The 24,970-nt window shown below is 39.8% G+C and overlaps 2 protein-coding genes across 12 annotated transcripts in view; one reads left to right on the forward strand and one right to left on the reverse strand.

Moving 5' to 3' along the window:
* The window catches only part of chn (zinc finger transcriptional factor charlatan), a 263,213-nt gene that overhangs the window by 123,993 nt on the left and 114,250 nt on the right, over positions 1–24,970 (reverse strand). The gene's annotated exons all lie outside the window — the stretch shown is intronic.
* The window catches only part of grh (grainy head), a 162,078-nt gene that overhangs the window by 10,025 nt on the left and 127,083 nt on the right, over positions 1–24,970 (forward strand). For all 5 annotated transcript variants that reach the window (XM_069126403.1, XM_069126401.1, XM_069126402.1 and 2 more), the window contains exon 3: positions 9,171–9,946. In XM_069126403.1, the coding sequence (XP_068982504.1) occupies positions 9,171–9,946 (776 nt within the window). The remainder of the gene's footprint in view (positions 1–9,170; positions 9,947–24,970) is intronic.

The raw sequence follows: 24,970 nt of genomic DNA on the forward strand, positions 1-24,970 counted from the left end.
GGTGAGACTTATTATAATAAAGACGACTCGACGTCGAATAAAATATACAACCAATGAAATCAGCAATGACGAGAATCGTTCCAAAAGGATTACAGGAGCAACTGATTACTTTTCCTCTAGTAAAAAGCGTTGCTCTAACCGTTCTGAGTAGTGTATAATGGGAACGGAATAATGGTAGCAAGAAATGTTAGCGAGAGTTGTTTGGAGATATCAATCAAAGATAATGGCGGTAGGAGAATTTTTGTTTTCCTCTCCAGCTACCAGCAACGCGAACTACAGATATTGTGAAAAAAAAATGATTTATTGCTCTGTACACTCTGGTCGGATGTTCGGTATACGCGCTAATTACATGAATAGTATCGCAGTGTCCGAGTGTCAACGATATTTCTTGCTTCTTATTCTTAAATTGTGATTGATGATGCAGCAACGATAATAAACGTTCGATGAACGGAATCACCAGACGAATGCGATTGCGAAACTCTTCGAAGCGATCGATGATTTTCCGCCGACTGTTTAAGGCTGGTTAAGAAATCTTGAATGAATGAATTTTTAAGGTTTAGAATTTACGAGGTGTCTCGTTTACTGGGATGGAAAGATTTTTAACTTCCCAACAAACTTTCGAATGCTCGAATTTTAAAGATATTTCGGATCCAAAAATATTGAATATGCAACGATTGAAATTAATTCAAATTGACATTACGAAAATTAAATTGTCAAATATTCGAAATCTCGAATATTTTGATTTTCAAGTATACAGATTTTCCTTCCGAAAATTCGAATAACCAAATTCTCAGATATTCAAATATGCAAACATTCCGTTTGTTCTATTTGCAAAACTCGAACTTCCAAATTTTCAAATGCAAATAATCTCAGTCATTTTCCAAGCCCATAAATTCTCAACCCTCTGCTTACCTGCATATCTCGAAGCTTGTTAATACAAAATTTCCAATTCTACGACTGGCGGTTGGAAAAAAAACGTATGTAATTCAACGGCCATAAACCGACCCGAAAAAGATTTGCATAAAGCGTAAGTGAAATAGCGAGCATGTTTACCGTGGGGAAAAAAGGGGAATAAACGATGGAGATATAGTGATACGATCGTCGACAAGCGTTTCTAGCAATTCCATTTAGCTTGGTTCGCCTGCGGCCACGTTCACGATGCTCGATACGCCAACAGGAAACTAAAAAAAATAAACAACGCATAGTGAACAATCGCACACAGTATTTCCATGATTACCGTGACTGGAAATAGCGACAGGAAGTCGCCGGGCGTAAATACATGAATATAATTAATAACAGTAATTTATTTCGGATCATAGTTTCGCTACTTTCGTTATTCAACGAAACTTAACACCGCAGTTAAACGCGCACGAATCCACATTCTTCGCGACTAATAAACAATTATAAACAATTATAAGAGCCATTCAGAGTGGCTACAGAACAGCCCTAACGTTGTACAATGATTTTCCACCGCAATATAAATCGCTAATTGAACGTTCACGAGAGTCAAAAATGTATTTTAATAGGAGCTGCTTGGAAAGATCGCGACTGACAGACCGCGACGATAACGTATTTTTATTTTAGAAGTTTATGTATTTTATGGCGCATGCAATTAAAGCGTACCACGGACTAATGTAATCCGAAATATTTATATCAAGTGGTATGCTGTGCTAATAGGAACGAAAGGGATAGAAAGAGATACGAAAGGAGAATTGAAGTTGTATCGCGTGAGGAGTTTCGAAACGCCCGAAATTTCCAACTACCTAAATTTCCAAATGCGTGAATTTACAAAATCACGTTCTCGGACGCTTCAATTCGCAAATGCGCAAATTCCTAAGTATTTGAATTTACAAACTCTCGAGTCTGACCTTCCAAATGCCCAAGAATCGCCAGAAATGCCTAAAAATTTGCAAACTTCCAAATTTCCAAATTCTCCACGCAACTTATTACGAACATACCTGACGCAAGTCAACCCAAAGGAAAAAGATTCGACGCAGCCAAAATCCGAGAAGAGGGCGAGAAATACAATAAAAAAAAGAATGGAGAGCGAGTCGAAAACGAGGGAATGGAAGGAAAGAACGGGAAGAAATAACCGCGACGGGGCCGCAATAACAGAAACTCTGACAGGTGTTCCGCGAGCGGACGAAGCTGGATGCCCGGACAGAAGAGAAGAGAGGAGCGGCCCGATATAACAAGGATTCAACGGCGTATCGCAAAAACCTTTGGACGATCGTGTACATCGTCTTGCGGAGGGGGATGCTGCGTGGAACGACGAGGCAAGAGAGAAAGAGAGGAGTGCGGGCAACAATGAAGGTTCTCCGGTGAGCTAGGACGCGTATACGCGCGCAACCGCTTGGAAGAGCGAAAGAAAGGCCCTTAACGATTCCACGTATCTTCGAGTTGGCGGCGCAGCTGCGTATTCCAACGACGTGATCGGCAATAAGCGAGCGCGCGCGACCCGCAAGAAGAAATCGACGAGGACGCGAGAGCAGCGGTCGCGCATCCGCTCGACCGACAGACGAGCCAAGGAGTATCGTCCGACCTGGAACAGTCTCTCACGGCCAGCAGGCCAATTAACTGTTATTATCAGCCGGTTCTTGCGTGTAAACAGAGGCTAGTCCCTGTTAGAAGGTGGTTAGAAGAGGCAACTCCATTCGAACCCGCTACCGCCCTTTTTTCTATTATTATTAAAGGAATCGATGCAGGGGAGCGGGATGAATCGCAAGAAGGGAAGGTTTTAGGGAAATGTTTATTTTGGGACAGTGATCAGATCGGGCGATGACTGGAAATTTATAATTTTTCAGTGTTGCGTGATCCGGCCTAGGACTCGAGCAATTTTTATCTCAGGTTGGAAATTGATTTTCCAACGTGATCGAAACGTGTTAGAATTCAAGAAGTTTCAATTTCAGGGTGGTTAATTGTATTTGACGACGAGTGGCAATTTGTAACTTTTTGGTGTAATGTGATTGGGAGTTAGGATACGGGAAATTTTAACCACGGAGTGGTAATTAGGTCAGAAAAAATTTTACAATTTTTCTGTATAATATGGCTGAGTTGAAGATACGAAAAATTTGATGGGATGGTAATCCCAGTAATCACAAAGGTTCAGCGACGAGTGGAAATTTGAAATTTTTGCGCATAATGAGGTTGCGGTTTAAAGTACAGTGGAAGATTTAGAGTTTAGCGAACGAGGTTATATTTAGCTTAGAAAGTTTGGAGAAATTTTGATTTTCCGGTGATAGTTAGGCTGGGTGATAAATGGAAATCGGCAAACTGTTTTTGCTTGTAGTGGATAGTGATAAGTTAGTTTTTCTACGCCCTTCCGTTTTAGGAAGCTAGTTTGTAGTTTTGATAGCTTACGCTACGTTGGTTTTATTTGCGACAGAGACGTAATGATAGATATTTTTCTAACCAACATCGATTCAGTCTACTCCATGCTCACGTTGCGGATCATTGGTCTCTAACCATCGCTTTTTATTCGATCAGCTGACCGCATCAATGTCCACTCCCGGCAGTTTATACATGTTTTACGACGACTGCTTTTTCTCCCACGGAAATGCAGTAACCACGGAAAATGGAAAAATCAGCGCGAGAAACCAAACTTCTCGAACGTTCTGACCAATCCGATCCAATTGGAGTCCTATCTTCACCGCGTGACTTGCTACCGCACGATGAGAATGAAGTTGTAAACCACGCTGCACCTATCCAATCTCTATTGCCCGCAGAACCTGATAATCTGAATTATCCTTCATTCTTAATCGCTATCCACGTCGATATCCAAACGAAGTCATCTGTAATTATTCACTCGTAACGAACTCATGCAGCATCGAAGCACAATTCTATGACCATTCGGAATCAATTAGGTATAGAATTAACCGAGAAAAAGAAGAAACAGAATGAAATAATAAAAAATCACACGTTCTAAGCCAACTTACCCAATACGACAAAGACTGTTCGAAGACTATCTGAGAGTTAGATTCGAAAACCATTCGAAATCAATCAAGGTGTTAAATTTAAGAAGAAAAAATATAAACGAAACAGTACGAAACCATTAAAGATCGCTGGTTCCAAACGAACCTACGCAACAACGAGGAACGTTCGATGGCTATACCGGACAAAAATTTTACGGCTGTTCACTGAAATCAATTACGGAATTAACTAAGTAGAGAAAAAGCGAGAAAGAAAGAGATGAACGAGGAATGAAAAAAGAGAGGAAGAATCAGAAAGTCAGGACACAAGCAGGTACAAGGCCAATCATCGTCTAATAACTCTCAACACGCCTCTGAAGTACTATCGCGATGCCCGTGGTTACGTAATCTTCTACCTTGACAGCGATACTAGATTGAATCTATGGTACAAGGCCGTCGTTCGACACCCGGTCGTGTACGAGTTATTCAATAAATAATCCCGAGATAACATCCAGCAGGAGCTCTGGGAAACCGTAAAACGCGTATTCGTGAGTAGGATAAATAACGAATATTTCCTTTCTAACGATCCTCTTCCCTTTCATCCATCGATGTCATTTTCGAGTTGGCGCGTGTAGAACGTCGTAAAAACTAATAGATTCGGTCGCAGGATGGCATGTGAATCAACGCGCTCGGACGATCGCGATAAATTTTCCTGGCGATCGGCGACTAGATTTCGAATGAAGTTGGTATACGCTTTCATCGACGAGTGCTCTTAACGTCATGTCATGACCGCGGGAGGCTTCGTAATCGAGCTGATTAATATTCGTCAAACATCGGCCACCCTTCGTGTGGGTTATTACGAGTGTTACCGTTCGCACACTCGTTTGGGAGAGCTAGTGGGACTGGAGGGTGTTTCGAGTATAAAGTGAACTGGGTTTTGAGCCTTTGCACCTGCCCGAGCGATGCCTTTGGCGGATTAAATCAATCGAGGATTAATTCTTCACACTCTGACAAGTATTCCATAGGACTGACCAGTTACCATAGTGGTATATTCTCGTGGAGGCAGTTTTTGGAATCGTAAAGTTTGTTTCGTATAGGAATAAATTGCAGTTAATTCTCTGAACACGGTGGAGGTTTCTGAAGTGAGAAATTTTACTCCGAAAAGGAGAATATTGTGAATGTGAATTGGAAGTTGGGTTTACAAGTTGAGAAGTTTTTGAACGAGATTGGACAAAAGGATGATAAAGGTAAATTACCGACAGATCTCTGTATCTTGAAAGACGTTTAACGCGATTGATCAGGATGTCCAACGCATTTCATGATACAAAAAATTGAGCTAGAATTTCTGATCGATGATATCGAAACTTTTTCGAAACTTCTCGTAGTACGAAAGATTAAACGATTTATTATGGTAACAAAAGAGAAAAAAAGAGCGTATATAATATATTACATACATTCTGAAAAAAGTTTTTGAATAAGTTCAGCCTTAACAACTTGGAATGTCATTAATCAACCCGTTAGACACGAAACAAACTGTACCGGGTATTCCCAGAAAAAAAAATAACTTATCATGTTGTCTGACCGATACTCGAGGCGACGACGGTGACTTGCCGCCAGTGAAACTCGAATATTAACCAGATGACTCACGATATTGTTAATTATGTTAATGGACGGTGCACGATCGTAAATGACATTGCACGCTCGTTCGTCCGAGGACTCCTCGAGAGATGTGAGGAAGGGAGAGAGAAGGTTCGCGGTAATTCGGCCTGATTCCATTGGAAAGCGCCATAAACCGCCATAAACCGACGACACGTGGGAAATTCCAAACGACGTCGTTAGCGTGATGGGACACACTTATTCACGAGACGGCGGCAACTTTCTGAGCTTAAGTCCCTCTTTTATTATGTCTTTCTTTCCACTCCTTTTTTAGACACTTTTTTAAATGACGGAATTAGTCGTGGTATGAGCAGAAGCATTTTGCATCCTCTCTTTGTGCGAGCATGTTTAATCGTGTAATCAGACGAAGGAGATGCACTCGAGATAATTCTTCCATCTCGAGTTTTTATTATTTCAAATTTATTCAAGAATATTATCGCGTTTTGTTCAGAGCGAACGTTTATCGAATAACATGGCAGGATAAAATCACGCGTATATTAGTACTGGCGACGTTATTTGTTCATACGAATGTTCCGATTACAAGAATATTATGTAGAAATATTCGTCTTGTATTTCACGTGTCCATTTCAAGAATCACATGTGCTAACTTTGAACATCATTAATATCTCTATAATCGTGTTTGTGTTTATCATAGTTTGAATAACGGACAACACACGATGATACATGATATGTTTTGGTTTCATGTTGGATAAATTTCATAATTTAAACAATTTTTAGAAACGTTCCTCATCCTGTTGAATATACAGTCGTGATTCTCGTTTCGTCAAAAATTCCACCAATGTTTTCCAATGTTTCTTCATATATCATTTTATTCGAACAAAGGCATACTATCTGTCAAAATATTTTCAGCTTTCTCAAAACCACCAACAAATCCTACAGCTTTTCAAGAAACCAATTCCAGGAATTCGAACAACGAACCTAACACTTCACGCTCCCTTCGACCACAAAATCCTTGAAACGAACTTGTTCACCGATCGATCATAGTCACTTGACAATCTCAAACCAGTGGACCACGAATCAAGGAAACACAAGAGCGCGATCGTTTGGTTCAGAGACTTTTCGCGATGGAGCCGCTTTCGAATCGCGATCCCTCGGCGCGATTAAATACCCGGCTTAACATTAGCCAACTTTAGATTCGTCTCGGAAATGAAAGTAACGCGGCGAGTTCTTCCCTGAATTTCGTGACGAAAAAGGATCACTTACGCGATGACTCCGTTAGAAAGTCGAGTGGACGTCGTGGTACTTTGATCTTTGCTGGCGCGATTAAAAATATTCGCCGATCGACGCGTTACCAGACACCTAGGGGATTAATTATTATTCGACTCGACTTCGGCTGGACTGGTCTCTACGGAGCGATTAACCAGCAGGATTTTTATTGCGGGTCGATTAGCATTCGAAAATGTTAAACTGTCGTTACGACATAAAGTACTGCGACGTAAATTTCCGTGACTAAAACCGGCGAACCGTGCCTCGATAAAATAATAATTTTGTGGAAGCCACGCGACTATCGATAATTGGCAAACGTTCGCGTAATTGAGAAGCTCGACTGGATCTTGGATTTAGAGATGCATGGATCGTTACAGGGGTTATCGTGGGTGAAATTTCACCCCTTACGAATTTCTTGATCCCATATTATCGTCTCGTAATCGCATATTACAATTTAATTTTATTTGCAACCGTCGGGAATAATAATTTTTCATTTAGTCGTGGAATAATAATAAAATAATCACTCTGACATTCTTTGTTCAACACAGAATGGTGATAAAATATCGAACTGTATTTGTTAGAATTTATTGATCTTTGAAGCAAAAAGGAAGGATATCGAGAAAAGGTACTGAGATGAAATTTCATCCATCAATGTGGCTTTCCTTGATGATGGCTTTGATCGTGATTGCACTGGAGATTATTTTAGCGATAAATTAGTAAATTACGAGTGATTGTACGTTTATGTAAAATTTAAAGGTACAGTAATATACAGAAAAAGTGTCTACGGTAAAGTACTAATTAATTTTATAATAACTAGAGAATGAAATAAATCTGACAACAATTCCTATAGAAATACGAATTTCATATAAGCATCTGACCTACTGATTATTGAAAATTCTAACGACAGATATCTCGTGATAGTACTTTATTTATTTTGGTCCACAGGTATATCGATATTCACAAGCCTACATACGGAACGTTATATAACTTGTTATTTATATAAGCTTCTAATCTCATACCATGCATGTTGGCTTCGTGTATCCTACTTCAAAGCTTTCACGAACGCTGTCTTTACTTTTCCTGTCACTTGTCGACAAAGGATTCGTTCCATTTTCAATTCCCCATGGAACCTGTGATTCTCTGTAGAATATTCGGACTATACCCTCGTCAACCAATCTCCCTTGAAAATTTGCGACTGAGTATTGAAACCCTAAGCTGAATAGGGGTTGACGATTCATCTTTTGTTCTCGATAACATCCTTGAACTCGACCAGTGTTCTTTTAGCCTTTTGTATCGTAGAACGAGGTTTTGAAGAAAAACTTAGTTTATGAATTTTTAATTGGAATCTTGATTACATCGTATTTATAAAAAGAAATATGGTTGAAGATTTTGGAGAGTCAGAGATGTTAACTGAGTTTTAACTTTAATTTTTATTGAAAATGTTAGAAAACGACGAATGCCGGAGATTCGATCAAACACGAAGAATGTAATAATTTAGAGTTGTATAAAACAAAAGGTATATTGATAAGAGAGTTTCTGTTAGAGAAGAGAAATCTGTCAATCAATCTGTGTGAAAACTTCCTCGCAGTGTTCAGAACTTCTCTAATCGCTTATGGTAATCGTACTCGCGTTCGCTAATGGTAGAGCCTTGACAGAACGAGAGGTTTAGTAGCAAATAAAAAGGCAAGTACCATAATTGAACTCGTCGTCTTGTCTAGTTTCTTTGAATATTCCTATTACGACTACTAAGAGGTAACTCTAGGAGAGTAGCTATCATCACGTTCGCCGGCGGTTGAGGTTAGCAAAAAACTGAGGAGAACGTTTAATAAAGTTGCCATTCTGTTTGGCTTGCACGTGTATCTATTCGAAACCAACGAACGGTGACAAAATATTGTACATTTTGATGTACAGACAACAATTACCACCATACAGATTAGCTTTCTACAAATATAAAGAAACTGATCACGTCAATATTCTAAAAAAATATTCTAAAAAAGTTTATGTAAACAGAATTCTATCGCAGATATAATAATTCACCGCTACAAACGATAACTTTCCCTAACTCTTTATTATCACAATAACATTTTCTTTGAAATCCTAAAATTTTCAAATGCACAAATTAATATATTTCCACGTTTCTAAATGTCCAAACTTTTGGCTACCAATGTTTTTAAATAACGAAACTCGTAAGCGCGCAAATTTCCGAAAGCCCAAATGTTTATATTCCCAAATTATCCAATACTTTCCATACATAATTTACAAACGTCTAAGTTTGAAAACGCTCAAATTTCTAAGTTTCCAAATTTTCCCGAGCTACCCCAGATTTGTCAGCTTAATCCAATCAAAGGCAGTGGTTTATGGAAATCTTTGCTATCCTAGGTGCAGGAGGGGCCAGTGTCCCCGGCGTCCTCCTCGCTGAGCAACCAGAATCAAAACGAGAGCGAGCAACAGGTGTTGCTGGCCACGATGCAGCCAGTGAACGTCTTAGACCTGCACGAACCAGCGACGGTTCACTCTCTGCATCCAAAATACCATCATCACCACCACCGTCACCACCATCATCATCACCATCATCACCATCAACAACAACAACATATCCAAACTGATCCAGACGACGTTCAGCAACGAGCGACGGACGACACCGATGGCCGAGTGACGCCTGGCACCGAAGCAGCGGCCGCCAACACGACGTTGAGCGTCGGTGAGCACAAGATGATCGATTTAATTTACAACGACGGTCAAAAAACCGTCATGTACACGCACGACAAGGAGATCATCTACGAGAACGAAGCGGATCGCGTTCAAGTGGTCGAGTATCCACCACCACCACCATCACCGCCATCTCCATCGCCACCCTCGGCAGTCACAAGAGCTGGATTATTGCCACCCACGTGTGTTACACCTAGATCTGGGTCAGCCACGACCGCGTTACATCTGCATCATTATCCTCAACTGCAGTTGCAACACGAGGATGATCTTCCACCCAGTGTTCGCCATGCTGTAAACGCAACGGTTCCAAATTGTGCGGCGGCCACTACTACGACTACCGTGTTGGTTCTGTCGGAATTGGTTGCTGCTGACCCTGCGGCTGGAGCTGCTGCTGCTCAACAACTCACTCTTACTGCCGCTGCCGCTGCTGCTTCCCTCCGTGCAGGGTAAGTGTTTAATGATTCTTGTTATTGACAACACTGCGGATCTTTATGCAAATAAATATTATTAAATTTGTTTTATGGACACAATTTAAAAGATGAAACTTAGCGAAGCATTCATACCGCTCTAAACATTTTTTAACAATAGTATTTATTTTCTCGTGGGTACAGTCGAAAGAATGAAATTTAATTAGAAATTTCTTTGATTGGTTAAATGTTATAATGGATACTATGCATAGGACAGTTTATATATTTTTGACACATTATGTGCATACTATACGTTTGCATACTGTACCGCTAAAATTTCTATAAATGCATAAAAATTCGCAGCTCTTAGGTGGTGAAGGAGATTTTGGTTGTTAGGAGAAATCGAAACCTTGCGTGTTTTCTGAGAAAATACAAAAATTAAGATGATGTGGTGGAATATGGAAATGTAAGTACTTCCAAGTATTTTTGGTAAAGTGGAAATCACGTTCTATCGAAGAATTTAGATATATTCTTAGTTGATGAAGAGTCACGCTGTCTCATTATGATAATCGATGAGATTCGTTTTACATTTGTTTGTTATATTGTATCGCGTCTGTTATATCAGAAAGCGTTGTCACATTATACAAATCTGTGCCAGATCGAAGTCGAAGGCTGCATTAAGTAAAATGTCAACGAATAAAGTTCATTCCAAAAATACGCAAGAAACCGCGAAAGCGTTGATCCATTTTAAATAACGATACAGATATTAATTAACATTGGCATACGCGGTAATATTGCAAAATCTTAAGAAACAAAAATTCCCTCGTCCGTTTAAAGTAACGAGCTTTGTCGTCGCAGAAAACGGAACGAATCGTACGTGTAGAATTTAACGAGATGGAAAAATGAAATTCCGCGGTGGAACGAGTCACGGCATGGCGAGGAATCGCGTACGAGCATTTCGAGGCAGCTCTATATCGAGCAAGTAACGTATCGTTGCACGGTGTCGCGCCTTAATAAGCCGTAAAGTAGCGAGGAAAGTGTCTGCACGTGGACAGTAGCCTGTTCACCGGCATGGAAAAATCGAATAGCTCTGTTGTGTGCGCGCGAGAGAGCGTAAGCACGTTGAAACGGCGAACCTTATCGGCCTCGTGTATCAGCGTCGACAATTAACAATTATTGCGCACACCTACCCGCGAGCACGGTCGCGGATAAGTCACGTTGCTGCGTAGAATTTATTATTAGGACGCCGTGTTGCTCGCGCCCGCGTGCCTATACAGCGTCACGCAAACGCAGTGTGCCCTGCAAGGACGTTCGCCATAGCCGATCGGTCGTTCTGCTTATCAGTTTGGCCTTATTGCAATTATTTGATCGTATTATACAATGGTTTTATGAAAGTACTGGACAATTAGAAATTTTTTAGAAACATTATATGAACATATCGTATGTGTTGCACGAAACATTTTGAAGTTTCATTGGCGACGAGCAGACTGCGGATTTTTATGCAAATTTATATTTTGGAAAATTAATTAAAAATTAATTTAAGAAGGTAGGATCTCACTGGAATATTGTTTTACTTACCAAGTATTATAAAAAACATTGTATTTTGGATATCTTATATGTTTCCTCGTGTTATATACAATTTTGCACGTACGAATTTTCTATAAATGTGTACAAATTCGCAGTCTAGTAATGAGAATCTATCGTCACGATCATAATGATAAAGTTTGAAACAAGATCTGAAAATATAGATAAAAAGTACGAGATATTTAGTGTAAGTCGGTTTATTGAATGCAAGAAAGCAAAGACGCAACAGTTGCGTCAGTAGTATCAGACGTAATCAGACAATTAAAGCGGCGCTACATACGCTTCAGTAGTATTGTAGCCAGACAACTGAAGCGGCGGCGCAAAGTATGCTTCAATAGCAGCGAAACTCTAAAGTATCAAGGCATAGCATAGTGTATAAAAGTAGGGAAAAATAATTTATTTATTAATTTGATAAGATACAACATGTACTAGGGTAATGGATACTTACAAGAGACCACCAGAATCATGATCTTAAAAGGCAATAGTTTATCATAGTAATATGAATAGTACAATTTTTAGAAAATTTCAATTGTAGTATTTATTGGACTGTACCATAAATTCCTGCTGTTTTATAGTCATTATATATAAATAGAGGAAGCAGAGGAAATACATGTTACAATTTAACAAATGAAAGAAAATATCGTTCATTCTTCATTCCAAAAAAACATCGTTCGTTATGTTTCTTTCTTGGTCTTATCAATTTATTCGCTTTATTTTTATGATTATAAATTTTCTATTTTTAATTATAATTAAATTTTTATATTTATATTTATGCTTATAAGTTATTTGTTCGACTATTGAATAAGCTACTAAAGATGATAAATTATAAATTATCGCTATCGGTTCATCGATCGTTCGTTAATTATTATCATACTATTCTGTCGATAGACAGAAAACGTCGTTTATTTTCGCTTGACATATTTCTAACAAGCAACGTATTCGATGAGAAAATTGCCCAGCAATTTCCACTATGCTGCACCTGAATCATATGGTACACGCGTGAGAGCGTCGAATAAATAATCCACGCGTCGCTTACTCCACGGGTACCACCCCGTGCGCGAATTATTCCGAAGGATCCGTCGAACTCAAAATGCAATTAAGATCTCGATCAACTAATTTGTAATGTTTCCCTATCGCGCTCGAATCTCCATATATTCTCGTGCGAGCAAAATACCACTAAACGGAGGAACAATGTTTCTGCCTAGTATATTTAGAAATGACGTTCTTCCGCGCTATGTCGAACGCGCGCGCGCGCGTTAAACTGCGCGCCTGACCAGCCACCCGTGACACAATGAATAATCCGAAAAAAGAAAAAAAAAATGAAACGAAAAAGAAACGAACAGAAGGAACGAGAAAATGCAGTGCAAAAATTATTACAACGGGAGAACCTGGAGTCGAATATTTCTAGAATTTAAGTGGCGAACGATGTATTTATGGGCGAAGAAAATAAAAAGTTGCCTTTTTAGCGGAGGAATGTTAGCGCGAATTTTATGGTAGATATAGTGGTGAGCGCCGCGGTCGCTAGAGTAATTTATTTTTGCTTTTAAGACTTTACCAGATTGCGGATAAAGCTAAAATCAGTAGTCGCTTTGCTGTGATTGAAAAGGAAGGCTACTGACCAGTAGCTTTCGATTTGTGGAATTTAGTACGCCATAATTCCATAATTTATTTCCTTCTTCTGAAATTTATAAAAATTATAAATTGGAAATCTACAGCTTTCGGATCGATGAACGGTATCATAATTAAATATCAAAATTAACGAAGATAACGTTCTCTATCTATATGAGAAATCTTCATTCGCCGTTCCAATTTTTCGGTTCACATTGTAACGCGCATTTAGAAACGATCTGTATGCAGTACACGCATACATACCACGAAATATCGCGAACAAATAACCATTAAACGCACCGGTCGCCGCACACCTTGCTCTTTTGCAACAAATAAAAATCAACTGCAATTAATCGGTCGTAAGATATGCACGTGGAGACCTTGGGGGCCTCGAAAACAACCGTGTCTCTCTTTCTCTCCCCGCCTTTCTCTCGTCTCCATGTGTTTCCTTCTCTATCTACGCCTATCCGTCTGTTTCTCTTCGCTTTTTATTCCTCGCTCTCTCGCTTATTATAAATATTTTCAATATCTCCGAAACCAAATTCCGCGGAATCCTTTCTTCTCTGTTCACCATTCGGTAACAAGCGACAAGGGACCATCGGCGACAATTCTGTCGCTTTCACGTCATAAAAATTTAAGGAAAGGAAAAACTTGTTGGCAATGTTTCGAGGAAAAAGGGGCAAACTGTCTGTTCGAAAGCTTGCTTCTACCTCAAGGCAACGTGAGTTTGCTAGCTTGAACACGCGAGGGGAGAAATGATTCTTTTGATGGAGGAAAAGATTCTTTAGAATCGTTTCATTTATTTTACATCAGCAAATTTCTCTGAAAGGATTTAAAAAATCTTCTTGCCAACTACATACAATAATTAAGATACTCTTCTAACCATCAAACGCAGGGCCCCAATATTGCAGAAAAAATTTATTATTATTTACTTTTATCTACTATCGCATATTGTTATTTACGTATATCTTTCTCCGGTGGTCCTCATACGTGTAAAAACATACTTCCTCCGGATCTTCGTAAAGAACGATCAACCAGCAATCGATGAGAAGACGATAATCAGATTAAAATGGGTGAAAAAAGCTGGCGACTGATGTGGAAGCTATTACAGATCAGATTTTTCCCAGTATTTCTCCGTAAGCTACTTATATCGGAGCTTAAACGCTCGCATCCACGAAATCCGAGCCGAACTCTCGATTCGTCGCGGCTGAATCCTATCGATAATCCGGCAGGCCGCGTCAAGGGAAATAACTGGACGAGCGGAACAACGGAGATGTTAATTCGACCTCGAAGCACGCGGCGCCATCGAGTTTGCCCGGCCACCGTTTATCGCCATTTTGTCCTTCTTTGTTGTCGCAAGACGAAAGAGCCGCGGGAAGCTTTGATACGTTGCGTTTGATTAAAATTCGTCCGCCTTTGTTTATCGAGCTTAATCGCCGTGTCACGGCATATTGAATATTAATGCATTCAATTTCGCGAGGCTCGCATATTTATGAACCCGTGGATCGAAGTCGTTGACTCTCGGAGTAAGCGTTTCGAAATGACGGTCAAGGTGTATCGAATATTTGATTAATATTATTCCGGGGAAAGTAATAGATTTGACGAATTTCTCTTCAGCATTCTTCGCTCATTTTATTTGGGTCACTTTATTCTTTGAACTTTCTTATCGTTATTTAAAATTATTAATAAGACAATTGTTTTATCCTTTGACGTGAATTTCTCGGTTTCTTTAAGAATTAAATTAATATTATTCTCGACAAAACATATAGATGTTTCGTGAACTATATTTAGGAGTTCTATCGTCATTTGATTTGAATCTCTCGGCTCTTTCAAGATTATTCTCTGCATAGTTTAGCATCGATTGGTACTGTAAGCATTAACATTTTGAAATCACGACAGAGAATATATCGTCTACTTTACTCGGATAGTTGCTTCGTCCGATAAAACTTATTAAGAACGAAGTGTAATGATCGATAGTTGGAATCGCATACGACTTCTCTGACTTTTCTCGTTATATTACAGTAATCTGTAATGATAACGAATAATGTACAGAAACCAGAAATGAATGATTATTCGATATAACTTCTACTGGATAAAAATTACATAAATACTTCATTCCTTTCTTTATCAACGGTTTGACTCTGCAAATAAAATATTTATTATCGTTTTGCTCTCGATATAAAATTATCCCGACTGTGTTTACGTGAATTTCGTTTAACCGACAAAATGAAGCGAAATTGCCAGTGATTTTTATTTTTCGCGTTTCTCAGACATTTTATTATCGAAGAATTACGTGGACCAAGTGTCTGTCGCGACTTCCTTAGGGGTTTGATACATTCGTGGTGCGGCAAGGAGTGGTCGAACGTTGAGAAATACGAAACTAAATTGCGATACGCGACATAAAATTAAAATACGAGACGAAGAGCGCGATGCTCGGGACCGGCCGCGGTGAAATTTGCATATATTTCGCGCGATTCCTTCAACGAAATTACGGTGCGCTGGTTAACGTTCCTGACGAGCGTCTCTCACGCACGAAAATAAAAAGAGGAAACTGCTTTTTTCGTAGAAAGCATTCTTTGTCCGCTTGATCGAACCGAAAGTTTCGCAACAAGGCGACGAAGCGTTTCCTTTTTCTTTTCGTTAGTTCATTCGTCGCGATTTTAACGCGAAGGCACTCGCGAGATCTCGCTGCCGGCACATTCCTTTTCCAATCAGCCAAATTATAGCCGATCCGTGGTCTGTAATTAAATTAACGTGAAAGTTCACCGCCGCTGTCGAGCTATTTCTATGAGTTAATTGTACCTCTCTCCCTCTCTCTGGATATCTAAATAAGAAAGGAATGCATTTGAACGCATTTTTAAACAAACACATGACAAGCTAAGACGATATTCGAAAACTACGACGTTGCTACGTATGGAATCTTCTTCGAGATTTGCATATTGCTACTTTCGCTTATTGAATTCCCCTTCTGAATTCGATTATCAACTGCGTTAAAAGAAAGAAGAAATTTGATATACGCGAATGAAAATATAAGTTCCATGTGCGACGTGCTGAAGCTTTTAAAGACATCGAAATCGTCTTGTCGATCGTCACGAACAATAAAAATGCTCGTGCGATTTTCTCGTATGAGATTAAACTGCGATTAAATTTGGACAATTTAAGGTGGCGATGTTGCTAAAATTTTTAGAATTTCTCGCGATAGAAAAGTACGAAGGAGATCGAAAAGCATTTGATATCCACTCGAAATGGAGCGTAAATCGCGACAGAGCAAACGATATGCAAAGTTAATTTATCCAAACGACTATTACCTAACGCAATGTAAAAGACAAGAGTCGAATATCGAGGAATGAATCTTCATTCGCTCTAATAAGGATTCAAGATCGTTGAACCCGCGTTAACGTCGATCCCGAGGAATAACAAAGAACACTGTAACGCAGCAGCCTAGCGGGGGACCAGAAAATGGCCTCCGTTTAATAAATCCGCCGCGATGGAAGCGCGATCTGACCGAAGAAAAACGGGACCGCTCGAAGGGGAGCGCTCGTAATCTATGCTAATGCGGCGAAGGTGGCTGCACAGGGCCTGTAATAATAGTGTTTTCGAGGATGTGACGTCACACGGGAACAATACAGGCACGAGCCGTGCCGTGTACACGCTTTCGGCGGATTATTTATTTGACAGACCTCCCCGCGGGCCGTGTCTGCGTTTACGACCAGCTCGCAAACGTTTCGACCCGAGATTCGCAACGCGCACTTCTCCTTTTCCTTCGCCAGATGCTAATGCGATGCCTGCATGCAACGTATAATAGATTATATATTTTCTTCCTAGAATAAACTATAAATAAATATATTCGCAGTGACTCACCAAAGTATTCGGACACTTATGGTTGGAAAACATCGATGTGTATAGTTTGTGCACGTTATAAATAGAATATTTCGAAATTTCATGAATATCTTCAGTCAAAGAAGAAATATCCAAATTCAGTAATGGATATAACATAAGAGTTAACAAACACCAAAATCCACTAGTTACGCAATTACTTGACACGTCGGATCAGATCCGCGGGCTAAAAAGACATTACCCTTTAGATTTAAGCACTAGATTCAACCAGGATCTAAACACACGATAAACACATTAAACACGACATAGTACCATGCCAGAAAAATTTACTTATAATTCTCAATGAGAATTGATTGTAAAATTCATCCAAATAAGAAAAAAAAAAGAATTGAATCTTAAGAAGAGGCGAGTTTCGTAATTCTATGTATCGATCAAATTTGAAGACGATATATGAGAACGTACGTAAAAGGTACAAGATATTAAGCGCAAACATTTCGAGAAAAATTAGTACAGTCAAATTGGAAGTGATCGATAATGTGTACTATCTCAATCCGTAACCAATTTACGGCGTATTTAATTTGAAACGCACCTAATATGAAATGCACCTAATCTGAAACTTCTTTAAATTTAGTTGAAGAAAAGGAATAGGATATTTTATAAAGTATTAAGTTGTCTGAAAAGTGTCTATCTTTTACAGACACGTCTTTTACAACGACGCATCTTTATACAAACATGAAACGTAATCTGTCGAACGTTGTGATCTTTGTTTTGATAGAACAAAATGGATCATACGTAATTCGATAAAATAATATAAAACGGATGTTGTGCATCCATTATTTCCTTATAAAACGAAAGAAACTTTTCGGACGACCTAATACATGGAAAAGGGAAATTTATTCGCAAGCTATTCATCGTACCAACTTCTTCTATTAAAGGCGAGTTCGGTATACCACGGTATAAAGATATTAAGAAATCTATTAGGTAGAGAAATTATTCGAGAAACTGAATGAGAGATGGACTGGCATAAATTCTATAAGATCACATAAAACAGCAAAGCGATACTCGAATCCTTCCAACGCCTCCGAACCACCATACAATAGAACCACCAAGTCAAGCTATTCACTGCTAATTGAACACACAAGCGTAACGCACGAATTTCCGTTACGAACAAATTACGTTACTATTACAAGTTTCTATTACATTACCAGTCACGGTACAACGCATGATTCTGAAACGCACGAAATTATAGGAACCACGGAACACATTCAAAACCCCAAGAAGCTCACGCAATCATTCAATTCGAAACAAAAGTAGAGAAAGCCTCTGGAAATTTATCAAACAGACAGGCACATAGTAGAAGATCCTAGAGGAGATACAAGCGAAACCCTTCGCCAATGATCGTATTGTCGATGCGACGCGCCTATTCAAAGAATAAGAGAAGAAGAAAATTTTTAATCGATACAAAAACGACAAAAAGAAAAACACAAACATTTCAGAAAATTTCGCAAGAAGATCCGCTCAACGACGATCACAAAGTTGCAATCAAACGAACGAACGAACGAAATGGTGGGGCTTCTCCTTGTTCGCTTGCAGCTCGAATTTTCGAGTTTAACCAGGGGCCGCGTTTCGTATGCGCGGCAAATTGCCGTAATGACGGTGCATCATGGTAAAAAGTTTCGCGTTCGCGGAAAGCAGAATGTAAACTGGACATATCCCTCGCTCTGTCCTCGTCTCGTTGTCCTCGCGGATCGCCGCACCCGCTTCTTGCGCCGCTCGGAGGCGCCTTTGATCCGTCGTGTTTTCAGCGTTCACCGCCTCCCCGCGGGTATACATATATGCGCGGTTCCCGAGTTTTTGCGGCTTCCGGGGACGCAAGCCCCTGACTCTCGAACAATGTCCAGAAGAAACGATTATGTCGCGGTTGGTTCATCGATCGATGAAAGTCTGACGAGCTGACTCGATTCTCCGATGAAAGGGGTCGCTTCGATTGGATCGAACGGTGATTAAACATGAAACGTCGGCTGATTTTTGATACAAGCTCCGTTTAATCTCAGTCGATTTCGAAAAGAAAGGCTCGAGTTTCGTGACTTTTCGGAAAAATGTTCGAGTTCTAGAGTTGAAGAATACTTTAGGCGGAGCGTCTGCGTTGTTTTTTGTAAATTTGGAAATAATTGGGTTTTGCAGAGACGGGGTTGGTTAGGATAGGGACGAATGCTGTATTTTGAAAGGGAAGCAGTCACTTGAATTGCATCGAAGAACGATTAAATGCAAAGGAAGGCCGACTTGTGGAAGTTTCATCTAAATTTGTTTACTTGCGACATGATCGAAAATGGTCGGATTGGATTGCTGGAAGAAAAGGGCATATTTTGTGATTTCTAAGACAACGAATGGAGATCTATGGTTGAAGGATACTTCATAACATCTCTGGATGACAGAGAAAAAGAGTGAGTTTTTGTATGGTTTTTAAGAGGAATATAGAGTTTGAAAGTTTGAATATACTTTAACGAGAGAAAGAGTGTTTCCTAGTAAACGATAAAAACGATTACTAAAGCGTTATCCTACATGAAAATAAATTACAGTAATTACTCGTGGGTAAATATAGGTAAATGGTAATTACGTCTCGGCCAAACGTGGTACTTAAAAGCCGCAACAACCGGTGCAACGATCTCCATCTTTTGCAATCGATAACATATGTAAATCAAATTAACATCCCCGCGTGCAATAAGTTAATATCCTTTCCTCGTAGAAATTATATCCTTATCCTTTACGGTCTTTAGCGTGTCGACCTATCAGAGTATCACAGGGGAAGTCACTTTGCTGGTGAAACTTACTTTCTCAAATTCCAACGATGACCATCAATTAACGACGATGATCATTTATAACTTCGCGACTTCCAGACAATTTTAAACCTACCAACAAATAGCTAAAAACATACCTATTAGATCGTTCAACTTATTTGCCTCGTGGCCGCGACACTGACATAAAATTACAAAGTGCAAAGATATTTTTTTCTTGTCTTTCAAAATACTTTCCTGTATGGAATTTAATTCTTCTATTTCTAACTTATAAAATCTTCCGTAATTTGGAATTTGTTGAAAATTTTTGTACGAAAATATCAAAAACTATCCTTGTCCTTATGTCCTTACATCTACAGTTTGCTGATAAACAAAGGAAAAATAAGTGAGAACCAGTGCATACCTATTGCCAACAAATATTCAGACATCGTCGTCACCGTCACTATCTCGTTTTTGTAAAATATATAAAACACATAATTACCATATTTCCATCATTCTGTCAATTGTCTATACATTTTCACCATTAAAGATCGATATTAATTAGGAAACTATGCAGACAGGTAAAAAATTCTGCGAGAATCTCGTCGAGATTTAGAGCAAAAACGACAGATCTCATAATACGACTTAATATCATGGAGCAGAAAATATGAAACGAGACGCCAGCACTTTTCCCGAAAAAACTTTGATCAGACACTTTTTTACCCGTGCACAAACCGTCGGTTATTACGATCACCGGAGCGTAACGATCTATCGGTTCATAACACGCACTAAAATTAGAAATAAGATTTCCCAATATCCCTCGCGCCCCTTCCGCCCCTTTTTCTCTCCCCGTTGGCTCGCGATCCGGTCGCTACCGTATCGTAATCATTCAGCAATGGAAATCGGCTGACGCAAAGACAAATTCTGTTCGCGCCGCTGACTGATTACGATACGCGAGATAACAGGCCAGGCCTGCGTTCCATGTGTCGACATATCTCCTCGCGGTCGAACACGCAGCTCGTGAACTTCTTTTCGCCTGTTTTTCCGTATCTAGATCTCACCTAGATCCGCCAGCTGTCATTTGAATTCAATTTTGTTTACAGAGGCGCGATCTTTTATTGGTTCGCGAGACACGATTTCTATGTGAAATGGAAGTGTAGAAAGTAGAAAATAGTAATGGTCGAGAATTATTTATGGAATTCTAGACAGATACTTTAATTAATAGCGTAGATATCATAATCGCGGACTGCGATTTAAATTTATCTTGGAATTTTCTATTGCTTATATCATTGTCTTGTGATGAACGAGCTTCTGGAAGTAACTTATGTGTCTCTTAAGCGTTGAATATTAATCGTGCACTTATGCAATGGAACTCGCAAATTAATAAAAAGTGAAGTCGATCAATCTAACTTCTGAAAGGCCCGTATAATAAAATCAATCATCTTCGTATATACCGTTCTATCTGCGTTTCAACTCGATTTAGCAGTAACAGCTTTTTAAGACATCGCATTAGCTTATAGAATACATTATATTTTCATGACTAATAAAAATACAATAAGGTAGAACTCGATTTATTTCAACTCCGTTCATCCGAACTGACGTCATCGCAATATCCGATTTAACGAATGTATCTCCCTGAACTCCAGTTAACCGACTCCAGGTTAAGGCATAGAAAAGGTAAACACAAAAATACCACTTCTTATCTCTCATACGTTAAACTTGACAAATTAAACTTGACATGCCCACCAAACTAATGGTTTCTCGACGGAAATATATTAATATCTTTTTGCAGGGGAAAATATATCATTCTGTTTTAAAAAATGAAGTTGGCGTTAAAATCTGCTCCACTGTACTCGACCGGTAAGAAGACAATCTGCACCATATGATGTCTTCTTCCCAGCAAAACAGCTCCTGTTGAAACATTTTTTTCATAGTTACAGATTACAGATTATAGAAATATTTCGACTTTTCCAGATAAAGGAAACACTCTATATATATATAATACAAAAAGAGGATTAACCCTCCATCAGTTTCACGGTGCAGACACGTTCCAACCTCATACGTACTCCCCTGATAGCAGAGCTGGCAGTTCACCAGGAACGACCGGCGTCCAGCTGGCGATTTCCCAAACGATTTTAATTGTACTTGAAATGGATGCACGTAGCTCGTCCCCGGCGGCAAAGAACTCCAATTAGTCGTCGTGGTGGTGTCCTTATGTTGCCTTAGGCCGGTAAGAACTAATGCCGAAATAAGGGAAGGGAAAGAAGTGGCGCGGTCGGCGAGCGTGCGTGCGTGCACGCGGCGCGTGCAAGAAAAATCTCACTCGGCAGAGACGTGCCTGCGAACCTGGAGATCGGACATGCCTGAACGTATTACTCATACCCAAGCGTAGGGCCGCAGTCCCGGCATCCTCTCGCGAGCAACGCGCTCTCCAGATCGATACCGGTCCTCGATGAACTCTGCAAGCTGAATTGCGATGCGTTTCTTGCGACCTTACCCTGGACACGGTGGAAATCTCGATCTGCGAATCGTGCACGTGGAAAAAATTTGGGTTTCATGGGTGGAAAGTGGCAATGGAAGTTGGTAAAATTCGTAGGCTCGATTTATACGTAGATTCGTACAGACTTTGCACGTATACGATTATGTTAGAAGATTAAAGATTAAAAATTGATCGTCGTTCAGATTAAAGTATCGAGGTGAGAGAAGATTTTTAGCATTTTTCTGTCATTTTCTTCGAAATTTAATGTGTCGAGATAATTGATAATTAGAAATGGCTTGGTTGAGAAGAAGATGGATTTTAGAAAAACCTTGATATTTGGAAGTTTTGGGAATTATTGGACGACCTTTTTTTAAAAGATCACTGTGCGAAGATCGTTGACATTCTTGTAAGTTTCTTCAGCGTTTAAAGTATCGAGATGACCGACGATCAGCAATGGTTTAACTGAGAAGGGGTGGGTTTTAAAAAAGCATTGATATTTGTAAAATTGTGGAATTATTGAACGACTTTTTAAAAGATTGTGATATGAAGTTTTTTCATATTCCTGTAATTTTCGTGGAAATTTAAAGCGTTACGTAAGAGATAATTAACAGTGGCTGAATAGAAAAAGGAAACGTTGAAATTTGTAGGTTTTCAGAATTATTGAGCAATTTATAGCATTTAAAATTCCGGTTTGACTAGAAAGAAATATCGATAGAAATTTATAGCATAGTTTTGCAGGAAAGTTGAAAGTGTTATCTGATAATTGTCGTTAACTTAACAGCACAAGCTTCTATAACTTTTTCGAGTTATTACTCGATAGTCTGGAGGATTGGTTTACCAAGAAACAGTCCTTGTCATTTTGTTTTCCATACCGGTTGCAAAAGAATTGATTGATCGAGTAGATTCCGTCGATTACACGCAACAATATGTATCGATTAAGCGCGTTGATTTCATTCGCTGGCAACGCCCTGCGCACTGGCGTTTAGCGTGATTAAACTGAATCTGTAAAAGCATCTATCATAAGCTACTACTACGCTTATTAAACGGAGCGTAGATTCAACAGATAGGATCGAGCCAATAACACCTATAAAACCGAGAGTCAGCGGCATTTTAAAATAGTGTTCCGCGGCGTGTATAAACGCGGACAAAAAAGTGATAGTTCAAACATCAATCAATGAAACTGTATCTGCAAACTATCGTTGCAACAGAAAGTATTCTCGATCGAACGCTTAAAAAATAATAACTTATAAATAATAAATAGAAAAATATCATAGGATAGCCTTGTGGCTCGACTTGGATGAAAAATCAGATAGAACCGTTCGAAAGTGGTAGCACGAACTATTAATAATCGTAAGTGGACCAAGTATACGACAGGAAATTTTTCTGTTAGCTTCCGTTACGATTCTATGTACGAGCGCTTCCCACTCGTTACCAAAACGGTACTCGCACACATTTTCCACACGTTTTGCATAGCAACGGCATAGTACACCTCCGCATTTTCGGCTCGCGTGAAAAACAAACGGGCTTTATCTCCTTGTTACGTGATCTCGCGGCGCGTAGGTGAGGAAGTGATCTACAAAGTGCGATCATAAGGAAAAGAAACATATAGAGTAGGTGCCTTTTACAGTATATGTCGATTCAGTGATAGATTTATCGAGGTTGATTATCGCTTCGAATAGAAGTTTACCAGATCTATACGTGATATATATTCTTTAGGGGAAACACATTAGTATGTTGGAAATATCAAGGTAGAAATGTTCAAACAGTATAATCATTGGAAATATAAATGTACAATGTAATAGTTACGACGATTTGTAAATTAATGAATATTTCTAGATAATATTCCCAGATCGATACGATGTTTCCTACGTATATATTGTTCTCTAAATTCTACGTTTCCTTTTCATGCCACCTCAACGTTCACCGTATAGAATTAACACAAGAACAATTTTCATTACATTCCCTGCGTACTGAATTTCGAGACTATAAAAGCCCTACAATATCCACACGCCTTTTTTACCCCTAAATCTCCGACAAAATAAGAATCTATAGTCTACATCGAAGGAAAGCCAACACCGTTCAACGACGACGACACATTCGAAAGAAAAAGGTTCGATCTGGCGTTTGACGTGCACACACGATCAACGAGGACGAGGAGCGGAGAACGGTAACGGAGGTGAGGAAGAGAAAAGGACGACGAAGATGAGGAGGAAGGGCAAAGATGGCCGCCATCGTGGCGCTGGTACGGGGAAAAGCGTCGGACCTCCGCGTCGTTCGTCTCTCCTGTTAATTCCCACCGGCGTGTCCTTCGTTTCTGCCCTCCCCTCTTTCACTCACTGCATCTTCCCTTCCTCTCCCTTCCTTGTCCTCTTTTCGAAACACGCGTTCGTCACCGTACCGAGTTCCCTCGATGTGCTTCCCTCGCGCATAAAAGCCTCCCCCCATGGCGTGTTTCGATCGCCATCATGCCACGTGATCGAGGAGCATTCGGTGTTTTATGCGACCGGCTACCCAGAAAACCAGCGCAAAATCGTCGATCTGTACGTTTATCGAATTACGATGCTCGCCTCGCCTTCCACTCACCACCGATTTCTTCCTTTGTCTTTCGTCTCATCGGCCACTTCGCCATTCTCATCCTTCGTTTTCCCTCTTTCTCCCTCCTTAACGGAACTCTTGTTCCGCCTCTCTGTTCTGTCGCCTCGTTTCTGCGAATGTCTCTGGCGTTCCATGGATTCGATCTGTCCCACGTGGTTCTTCTGTTTCGGGCTTAAAGCTAGTACG

The sequence above is a fragment of the Bombus flavifrons genome, chromosome 13, assembly GCF_040668555.2.
Source record: "Bombus flavifrons isolate JBK064 chromosome 13, iyBomFlav1_principal, whole genome shotgun sequence".
Lineage (NCBI taxonomy): Eukaryota > Metazoa > Arthropoda > Insecta > Hymenoptera > Apidae > Bombus > Bombus flavifrons.